This window comes from Camelina sativa, chromosome 13 (assembly GCF_030686135.1).
Source record: "Camelina sativa cultivar CO46 ecotype springtype chromosome 13, ASM3068613v1".
In the NCBI taxonomy this organism is placed as follows: domain Eukaryota; kingdom Viridiplantae; phylum Streptophyta; class Magnoliopsida; order Brassicales; family Brassicaceae; genus Camelina; species Camelina sativa.
Genome location: NC_141892.1, coordinates 12,960,773 through 12,972,106, shown reverse-complemented (window position 1 = coordinate 12,972,106; position 11,334 = coordinate 12,960,773). Strand labels below are relative to the sequence as shown.

Genomic DNA, 11,334 nt, shown 5'->3' with positions numbered 1-11,334 from the left:
TCCAAAAGTGGATCCCTTTTTCTAACACTGACATCTGATATATATAGTGGGCCAGTGACCTAGGGCTTCCTCTGTTCCTCTGTAAAATTACCAGTTTGCTCTTGCGGCCAGATGGGCCATATCCAAAACTTCAGGCCCAAAACTCTCTAAGGTTTTCTGTTTGGGCTTCTGTAATTGTTGGGGACAAGGCCCATATCCAACAATGGTCCCCCCTAGTCCGATGAGCGATGACATGCTTGATCTCGTCGCGTACAATTCCATGTCTCTAGATCCATCTTGCATAATGAACAGAAGATCTTTGAGCGATGACATAACCGACCACGTATGAGGAGACCGTTCGTCGGCAGTTTCAGGTTAGGGTCTGATCCTACAGTTTGTTTTAATGTGCATCTTGCTTAGCCGTAATCCAACTATTTTTCTTGATCACTTAGGCGATGAGCTGGACGAACCGCCTTGTTGGCGACTACGAGGACAAGGTGCATGCGGCTAGAAGGGAGACTTCGCTTGTCCGGGAAACGTTGGTTCAGGCCGAGAAATCAAGCAAGGATGGTGATGCGCTCGTCAAGGAGCTGACGGCTTCGCTTAAGGAGTCTCAGAGGAAGCTCAATTCCGAGACAACGCGTCTCAAGAAAGCGCGAGATGATCGCGGGGAGGAAGAGAGTGCAAAGGCTGCTGTTGAGATCGGGGTACATCGGGAGCGTATTGAGCATATGAGGACACACTTGATTGCAACGCGTGAGAGACAACCTCATTTGCTCGTTCTCAGCCAAGTGACCGGGACCAGGCAATGTCTTCAGAAGTTGATTGGCAGGGGAATCACAATTCCCGAGAGTAGGATGGAGCGTCTCGCAGCTAGCCACGCAGAGTTCGAAGCGAAGGTTAACGGGGTTGTGGTGCCGCCGCTTCCTGACGCTGATCTAGAGCCTTTTCCGGAGTCTGCCGACGAAGGCGCTGGTGATGCTGCTAACGAGTGATGTCCTCGTATTATTGCTTGTTGTCCTTGCTTTTGGATTTTCTTTATCATTGAGAACTCGATTGCTGATTGCTTTTGTACTTTTCCTTTGGGTAATTGCAAACTTGGTTGCTTTTGATTTATGAACTTGATTATTGCCGATTTTTGTTTCCTTCTTTATGATGAAGCTGCTTTTGCCGCACAAAGATTGATTATTGCGTAGAATAGAGATGCGACTTTTTCGTTGTTTACAGGGGATATTTTGCAGTGCAGGACGTCTTCTGACTTACCCTGGATATGTTGTTCCCCGAAACGTCTCGAGTAGACAAGACAAACTTGTCGTACTATTTTAGGTGCGGTACGCGTGATCGGCTTACCCTGTAGATGTTGCAGGAATTGCGGGTGTGCGAGTCGGGGTCTCGGCTTACTCACTCCGGTTCCTGCTAGCTTTGTGAGTCTGGGCTCGGCTTAAAATGTCCTACCGAAGTAAGGACGTGGATTATTTCACCACTGCACCCATGCAGAGCGCGTTTTAGAGCTGTCCGCCTGGCCAGGGCGTCAGAATAAGAGTCGATAGATCGCTCGAGAGTGTTTCGTTGCGAAACTTTTTTTTTTTTTTAAAGTTATAATTGCACCTCGTGAAAGGCTGCCTACGTACCCTCGAAAGTGATCAAACCATTCGTAGTTTAAATTACAAGTGAATGCTCGATGACGAGCTTTTTTTTTTTTTTTTTTGGGTAGATTGACTAATGATAGTAGCGCTTGAGGTTGGCGGAGTTCCAGGATCGCGGGACTGGCATGCCGTTCATTTTGAGTAGCTGGTGGAGGCCGGGCTTGAAGATCTTGGAGACTAAGTATGGACCCTCCCAATGCGCGACGAGTTTTCCAGCGTTCTTCTCTTTTGTATTCTCGTAAACTTTGCGGAGGACGAGATCACCCTCCGCAAAGTAACGAAACTTGACTTTCTTGTTGTAGAATTTTGCGGCGGCTTGCTGATAGTTCTGAATCCGTAGTAGAGCTTGGTCGCGCTCTTCTTTGATGAATAGGAGTCGGTCACACAACATTTTGTCGTTCAGCTCTGGATCTTGAGCGAGTATAGAACGTCGGAGTGTTGGGATTCCTACCTCGGCTGGAGCGAGTGCGTCCATGCCGTATGCGAGTGAGAATGGGGTTCGTCCAGTTGATGTGCGCGGTGAAGTGCGATGAGACCATAGGACGCCGTCGAGTTCGTCAGCCCATAGACCCTTCTTGGCGTCGAGCCGTTTCTTGATCCCAGTGATTATAGTTTTGTTGGTGGTCTCCGCTTGTCCGTTGCCTTGAGGGTATATCGGCGTTGACTTACTCAGGCGTATCCGGCAGCCGGCGCAAAATCCTTCGAACTGATGTTCATGTCTGCATATGATGTTCGAACCGTTGTCGCATACGATTTCATATGGAAGTCCATGTCTACATATGATGTTCTTCCAAACAAAATTCTGGACTTCATTGGCTTCAAGCGAGACATATGATTCTGCATCGACACATTTGGTAAAGTAATCCGTCATGATCAGGTGATACTTCTTTTGGTTAGATTGTTTTAGCGGCCCGACAATATCCATCGCCCATCGCATGAAGGGGTATGGTGGTGAGGTTGTTCGCAATTGTTCAGTTGGAGAATGGATGAATGGTGCGTGGCGTTGACACTTTTCGCACTTGGCAGCGAATGCGGTACAATCGACGATCATAGTTGGCCAGAAATGATCATTGCGACGGATTCAAAGTGCCAAAGCGCGTCCGCCCGAATGATGTCGTTGGCATCCTTTTTGTTGATGCAGACGAGGAGGGCGCCATTAGCGTCATGACAGAATAAGTTGCCATCCAACATCGTGTATTGGGCGTATTTAGCGCGCAATCGTCGAGCTTCCCACTTATCCTTTGGGCTTATCCCATCAGCGATGTAGGCGATAATCTTAGTTTGCCAATCGTCTTCGGTGGAAGTATTAGGAGTTTGAGCTGGGGGTGATAAAACCGGGGTCGGTGATGTTGCGGGAGCTGCCGCGGGTACTGCAAAGACGTTGTTCGAATCTGCCGGTACTTGTGCTGAGGACTCGACTTCAGGGAATGTGACAGGAGCAAGGGACAGCGAATTGATGCCGATGCTTAGGCGATCGATGCTCTCCACAGGTATTATTCGGCGGAGATCGGGGTCTGATGTGGAAGCAAGCGTTGCGAGCGCATCAGCTGGAGCATTGTCGCTTCGTGGAATCTTGACGAGCTCGAAGAACTCGAACTTCTGGGATAAGTCGCGAACGACTTTGAGATAGGCATCCATGCGTTCGTGTCTCGTTGCATAATCTCCACTGAAATGATGTGTGAGAAGCATTAATTAAATTAATTAAATTAAAAGATAACTCCAAGATTGGTTGCCCAAACCGGAGGAAAAGAGTTTACAATAGAAATTTCAGAAAGTAAAGATCTCGAAGAACGGGCTAGACAATCTGCCCTTACGTTGAGCTCTCGAGTGATCCTGGTGAGGGAGAAGGAAGGAAAGTTTGATTTGAGCAAAAATAACTCTTCCAACAGAGGCGAAAGAACTGGCCAATCATCAGGCGTCTGCACCATCGCCACCAATTCTGCACAATCTGTCTCGAAGCTATGGCTGACAACTCCCGCCGCCAATAGTGACTCCATAGCCTAGATCAAGGCTTATAGCTCTGCATGTAAGGATATAGGACCGCGCCTCTGACTCCGTGCTCCCAGAAGAAGCGTCGAATCTTCATCACTACAATACCACCACCCCATACCCTGCAGAGGATCTGAACCTTTCCATGAACCATCAATCTGACATCGAGGAAACGCCCCTATCTTCCAACAGAGGTGTAGTAGGCAAATAACTGTCCGAGTAAGATTTGGCCTCCTCCCACAGTACTTTATCATTATTCGCCTGAATTAAAATCTCCAACGGCTCAGCCTCTAACCCCTGAAAAACTTTTTTATTCCTGTTTTTCCATAGTGACCAAAGAATCCAAGGAAGACGAAGAGCTACATCAGGATCCCCCGACTGAGAAGCTGCCCGCCAGAAAATAAAATCTAAATTTGCATAGATTGAAGCATATGGTAAACCATCTGGAATTAACAAAACCGGTGACAACCCCCAAACATCGCGCGAGCGAGGGCACTCAAAAAGAGCATGATTAATAGTCTCTGCTGCAGACTTACATCGTTTGCATAGAGTATCACACCGGACACCCCTATACGCAAGCCGTTATAACACTGGGAGAGTGCCCGAAGCAATCTGCCAGAAAAAATGTTGGAACTTCGGGGTAACATCAAGTTTCCACGACTGGGCCCTAAGGGCCATACAAGTCGGCCCGTATTCGACTTCCGTCATTAATTCTCTGGCTAGCCGATAACCTGATTTAACTGTATACTTCCCTGACTTGGTAAAGTGCCATACTAATCGATCCGGTTGCTGGACTTTGCTGACCGCCATACTCCGAATAATCGGTATATCCCCTGGATCCAGAAACTCCTCCAGAGTAGGCAAATGCCAATCCTTCGTAACAGGATTAATTAAGTGGTTCACCATCAAACTCGGTAACCAGAGTCTTCCCTGACCATTTGCTGGACGTGGTCGAATATCTGGTATCCATGGGTCTCGCCAAACCGAAATAGAACAACCCGAGCCTACCACCCACCGCGCTCCATGTTCCACCAATCCCTTAGTTGAAAAAATACTCCTCCAAGCGAAGGAGGGGTTATATGGTTTTTTGGCCATAAGAGGGTGTTTATTCCTAAAATATCGGCCTTTCAACACCCGAGCCATTAAGGACGTCGGATGTTGGATTAACCGCCAATACTGTTTCGCGAACATAGCATCATTAAATTGTTCCAGGGCTCTGAAACCTAGCCCCCCTTCACACTTATCCTTACATAATTTATCCCAGGCCACCCAATGTAGGCCACGAGCCCTATCATTGGATTTCCACCAAAAAGTGGAAATAGCACTCGTTAATTTAGATGTCAACTCTTGCGGCAATTTATAGCAGGACATCACATGAGTAGGAAGTGCCAACGCCACTGATTTAATTATAATCTCCTTACCACCTTTCGATAAAAGCTTTGCATTCCAACCATTGACTCGGTCATCCAACCGATCCTTGACATATCCAAAAACCTTCGTTTTTGAACCATGGAGGCTTTCAGGAATGCCCAAATAAGAGCCCATAGCTCCCTCTTTAGAAATACCAATAACTGACTTCAATTGATCCCTTATCTCAGAAGGAACCTTCTTACTAAACATTACAGAAGATTTCTCTAAATTAACCTCTTGCCCTGAGGCTTTACCATAATTTCTGATAATTTCTATGACTGTATGACATTCAGTCACCTCTGCTTTACAGAAAAACAGACTGTCATCAACAAACAACAAATGCGAAATGGTAGGACTATCGCGAGCGATTGAGATACCCGTTAGTTTCTTCTCCCGTTCTGCCTTTTTAATATTCGCTATCAGAACCTCCGTGCAAAGTACAAACAAATACGGTGACAACGGATCCCCCTGACGCAGACCTCTCTGTGGTTTAATAAAACCCCGGGGTTGACCATTGAGAAGAACTTGATATGACACCGAGGATACACACCACATGATCCAGGAAATCCATTTCCTATCAAACCCTAGCTTAACCATAACCGCTTCTAAAAAATCTCATTCCACACGATCATAAGCCTTACTCATGTCCGTTTTGAAGGCCATAAACTCCGACTTACACCTTCGATTAGTATTTAACCCATGAAATATTTCCTGCGCAACCAAAATATTATCTGTAATTAAGCGACCCGAAACAAAAGCCGACTGAGTTTCGGAAACCAGGGATGGGAGGAACCGTTTAAGCCGAAAGTACAGAACCTTAGAAATAATTTTATAGCTCACATTACAAAGGCTTATCGGCCTAAACTCCGCCATCCGCGGTGGCCGATCAACTTTAGGAATAAGACAAATATTCGTCTCATTTAAACGTGGATCAAAACTACCTGATCGGAAAAATTCTCTAACCAGAGCCACTAAATCCCCTTTTAAGAAGGACCAAAATCGTTGAAAAAACAAAGCCGTCATGCCGTCGGGTCCTGGAGTTTTCTCCGGATGCATAGCAAACAGGGCTTTCCGAACATCCGCTTCAGAAATATCCCGAATTAGATCTCTCTTCATAGCATTCAAAATTAAAGGGGTAATCTCCTGTAACATCTCTGAAACACCTCAGACATCTGAATTCGTAAAAAGATCCTCAAAATATTTTGTAGCAATATTCTCCATACCTGAGACCGATTCATTCCATACATTTTCTGCATCAAACAGACCAATAATCCTATTTCTTACCCGTCGATGTCTAGTAGAGGCTTGGAAAAATTTAGTATTCTTATCCCCAACCCGTAACCAAAACTTCCTACTCTTTTGTTGCCAGTATAATTCCTCATCCTGATACGCCTCTTTTAATTTCCTCTCTATACCCCGAATATCCTCCTGAGAAATCAAGTCATCCATTTTCGCCTCCTGTAGCGCCGCCTTCAAGGACGAAATGAGCCTTGGACCAGAATAAATATTATTCTTTCGCCACCAAGAAATCAAATTTCTGCAATTTTTTATCTTATCCACAAAGCCCGGAATCCGGAAATTTTTAGTACGATTCCATCCTGACTCAACCGCCCCTAACAAACCATCTTTCCCCAACCAGCGTTTGTCAAAACGGAATTGCCTATTCCGTCTCGTATGTGTCTTTAGACAAGTTGCTAAAATTGGACAATGATCAGAACCAATCATTTCCAAATAATCTACTTTAGAATTTGGAAAATAGCCATGCCATTCCTCATTACCCAAAGCACGATCTAACCGACAACGAACTACCTGGTTATTGCACCGGTTACCTCTCCATGATAATTGCTCACCAAAACAAGGGAACTCGAGCATTCCACAATGATGGAGCATGGAAATAAAAGGCACAAAAGAAGAGGCTGAACGCAGAGCACCTCCCCTTTTCTCATGATTACCAACCAATTCGTTAAAATCACCAATCATAAACCAAGTATCAACACGAAAAGACCCGATATCTGATAACTTATGATCTCTGATTTTTTTACTAAAAAAATTGGGAAATTTACTATTTATTATATATTATTTATCCATCTAAAGCAATTTCAAATAAACAATAATTGTAAATTGTTAAAAAAAACTCTTCCTAATCTTCCTTAATCTCTTTCCTTCTTGAAAAACCTCTCAGATATGAAGTCCCGAATCCAATTAATTTTCCTTACTTCTTCTTTCTATCAATTTAAGAGGAAGAAGAAATATTAGTCACAAATATTTACGAAGAAATACTAGTCACAAATCATAAAAAAAATTTAAATTTATTTGTAATTAGAAAGAAATCAAAGTTTTTAGAAAATTACCATAATTTTTAAAGAATAGAATCTACCATTGTTTTTTTTGCAACTATAATCATTACAAAAAATATTAGCATCAATATTATTTTAAAAAATTAAGGATTCGGGTTAGCAAAAATTAATACCTGAATTTCATATTTTGTAGATCCACATTTATTATCAATGATCATCCATGAATTCAACTGAAACAAAAATTATGTAAGAGGTTACATATAAATAAAGTTATAATTTAAATCCATTTGTAAACAGAAAGAAATCCAATTTTTTAGAAAATTACCATAAATTTGTTATGAATTTGAATATAATCCACCATAATTTTTCTGCAACTATAATCATTACAAAAAAACATTTACAACAATATTATTTTCAAAAATTACGGATTCAGATTACAAAAATTAATACCTGAATTTCATTATATCCAGTTTTGTAGATCCACAATTATGATCAATTATCTTCCATGAATTCAATTGAAACAAAAAAATATGTATTAGGTTACATATAAAAGTTTATTTCAAATTACGAAACTACAAAACAAAATCTATACTAAATAAAAGTATGAGGTATAAGCTTCTTAAGCTGTCCACGAAGGATTTTAAACAACCAATAAGGATTAGCCACTTTTTATTTTACATTTTTATAATTTACAAAACTTACTATATTGTTAACATCCAATAGGGATTAGCTACTTCATTATTTAACACTTTTATAAGATTTTTTTAAAAATAAAATAATTTAAAATATGGAAATAAAATAAATATTTGTAAATATTTGTAAATTTAATATTTTTCTAATTTAACATTTTTAAAAGATTTTTTAAAAAAGGAAAAAAATTGAATCTATGGAAATAAATAAATGGTATAAAACTAATCAAAAACAAAAATTTATAGAAAAAAAATTAATCTATGGAAATAAAATAAATATTATAAAATATTTGTAAATTTAAGTAAATATTTGTAAAAAAAATGTAAATTTAAGTTTTTGTTTTCAAAATAAATGTTATATCATCGATCGTTCAAATAAAAAAAGGAACTTTTAGCTCAAAACAAAAACGGAAGAATTCTACTTAGCTTCCAAAAAAAAAAGGAAAGCTTACAAATTCTACTTTAGATTTCATGTATAAATAGCCATCTAAACAGAGAATGGAACAAGCTCAATATCATTGAAAACAATAGCTCCACCGAAACATATAGTTCGTCGCGATCAATCAGAGAGCTCATTAAATTACAATGGCACCTGCAACTTTTCCTCCATCAGACAGAAAAGTTGCAATCAGAAAGAAAAGTTGTTCTCCCTGTCGCTTCTACCTGCAGGAAGAACGACACATTCATGCTTTAAAATTCCCATGGATCTCAATGAAGATTCATTATGTCATATAAAGCCAGAAACGATGTTAGCATAACTAATAGAGAAAACTGATCTTATCATATGGGATGAGGCGCCCATGGCACATCAGTACGCATTTGAGGCGGTTGACAGGACATTACGAGACTTGATGTCCATGAAAAAACTCAGAAGATAAAGACCAACCTTTTGGAGGCAAGACTGTACTACTAGGTAGGGAATTCAGACAAACACTACCAGTTTTTCCACAAGGTTCTCGAGCTGATACAGTATTAGCATCAATTAAACAATCATACTTGTGGGACTCTTGGAGCTTAAAATCAGTGCTTCTCTATTTTCGCCTCAACCAGTTTTCAGTCATGGTCAGCTGTACGTGGCGCTCTCACATGTAACATCTCTTACAGGTTTAAGCATTCTAAAACCCTGTAATGATGCAGAGAAGACAGTAAAAAATATTGTCTACAAGGAAATATACAACGGGCTACCTTGAAATTAAGGCCAGATCCGATATTTCATTTTATATGTTTTTGGAGAAATCAACTTCAGCTTTGGTTTGGATTAATGTATTTCTTTCTATATAGAGTTATGGACTAATTCATCATAAAAGCAAGTAATAAAAACCAAAGACACAGAACCTCTGAATCAATCTTAAGTCAAAAGGAAGAGCAGATATATATGACAAGTGATGGCTAGATTTTGTGTCGGTGGTTGAACGTGAAGCAGGATTCCGGCGTTAATAAGAAAGAAGCATAGATGGATGAACAACTAACTTAACCAAAAGGCATAACCTATACTATCAAATTCTCCGACAGACAGTAATCAAATTAATCCCCAATTCATTTAATCAAAAGGGAAGAAGAAGAAGAATATTGAAAAAAGAAGCTTACAGTGCTGTGGAACGAAATCCCAATTACTAATTGATATGATCATTTATCTAATCCTCGGCCTTCTTGGTAGTATCGGCAGCCAACTTCACCCATTTCCCTAGCGTGTCCTTAATCGAACCAATCATATTTGCCACCAAACCAATATCAATCATAGGATTAGGATGCGAATATCGGATAGAAATAAAAGAAGAAGACAGGGGCAGGATAAACGTAAGGATTCAACTCAGTCTTGTGAAACGTCGTAGGTGAGTCGTGAAGAGACGATGTTTTTGATTCTCTGTATTTGACTTATGCAACACCACTCATCTGGTTTGTTAAGTTTTTATTTTTTTATACTTTAATATATTCTTATCATCACCGAAGGAAAAAAAAAAAAAAAGAACACAATACACATGTGTACTTTATATTGGTAGTTTAGTAGTTTTTTTTTGGTATAAAGTATAGTAGTTATTTATAATGTTTTGTCAAAATATTTCTAAATTTATTAATAGGCTAATAAAAAAATTCTAACATTTTTAAATTTGATATTTCTAATAGCAAGCAAGAGAAAATGACACATCATATTTCTATAATGTTTTTTATACAATTCTACTATTAATTTTATTTAAATTTTCAAAATAAAAATTACATGAATAAATGTTAATAAAATTTTATAAAACATTATGTAAAATTGAATAAAAATAGAACACTATAATAATTTATTTTATTATTAAATATCAATGTATAGCTATTAGACAAAAAAATATTAAAAATATTTAAAAACAAATTATATAAATATATCCGCGCATGGCGCGGGTTCAAAACCTAGTATAGAAAATAATACAACATATGCACGGGTTCAAAACCTAGTATAGAAAATAATACAACATATATGTTTTAAAAGATGGAGAAACCATAGACAAAGTCTGTGATTGCTTGATCTTACTTTCCAAACAACCACTACAAAAAAGAGCATAAAAATTAGAATCTGATGAATCATATGTAAGACCAGGATTATATTACCAAAAGTTGTATTTGCTTATTTTCTTGTAGAATAAAAAATCATCGATTAAAAAAATATGATCATGTTTAACCAAGAAAATAAAATTGAATAACAATCACCACCAGAAAAAAACCAATAAACACAATTATTAATAATATTTTACCGATTTGATTTTTTGCTTGCTTAATCAACTTGTTCGTCCAATCTGGTTTTTGATATACAAAAAAACATCCATGGTCCATGACATGTACACCTAAAACACAAACAAAAAGTACAAAATGAACAAAACTTTTGATATGATTCAACATAATAATTAAAAATTATAGCAGCATAAAAATTAATCATGCAAAGCACCGAAGCATATGGATAGTACATCAACATGAAAAAAAATCAAAATCATACAATAGTAAAGTTAATTCATTAGAACCAAAATAATACAAAATAAAAATTATAGTCTCAAAACTATATGTTTAGCTTAATGAATCCGACTTCTACTGTTTTGGCTGAGCGTCTATATATATAGCTTAGAAGGAAAATCTTCATAATTATCTTTACCATTTTAATATTTTTAAAAATAATAATTTTCTTTAAACGAATATTCATAATATATTCTAATATTTATCTTCTATTTTTTATAGAGAGATATTGCATAAATATATTAGATTTCCGATTTTGTAAACAAATTTCGTTTTTTTTTTAATTTTTGTTTTTTATTTTTAAAAAAAAATAAAACTTAGATAAACAGTAAAAAGGTC

At 38.6% G+C, this 11,334-nt stretch overlaps 1 protein-coding gene and 1 long non-coding RNA gene across 7 annotated transcripts; both read right to left on the bottom strand.

The window, feature by feature from the left end:
• Positions 1 to 5,639: 5,639 nt before the first annotated feature.
• LOC147929471 (uncharacterized) lies at positions 5,640 to 7,004 on the bottom strand. The gene is made up of 2 exons (XM_087480630.1): positions 6,248 to 7,004; positions 5,640 to 6,178 (listed from the first exon to the last, which is right to left on the bottom strand). The coding sequence occupies exons 1-2, from the start codon at positions 7,002 to 7,004 to the stop codon at positions 5,640 to 5,642; spliced, it is 1,296 nt and encodes a 431-aa protein (XP_087336756.1).
• A 53-nt stretch (positions 7,005 to 7,057) lies between these two features.
• LOC104736703 (uncharacterized) lies at positions 7,058 to 9,913 on the bottom strand. Of its 6 annotated transcripts, none has more exons than XR_015577971.1 (7): positions 9,598 to 9,905; positions 8,463 to 9,133; positions 7,772 to 7,821; positions 7,647 to 7,695; positions 7,495 to 7,551; positions 7,376 to 7,418; positions 7,058 to 7,249 (listed from the first exon to the last, which is right to left on the bottom strand). It is a non-coding gene; the product is annotated as an uncharacterized LOC104736703 (long non-coding RNA). The 6 variants fall into 6 exon arrangements; XR_015577973.1 differs by having other exon boundaries at positions 8,548 to 9,133; XR_015577975.1 differs by having other exon boundaries at positions 8,603 to 9,133.
• Between the last annotated feature and the right edge of the window lie 1,421 nt (positions 9,914 to 11,334).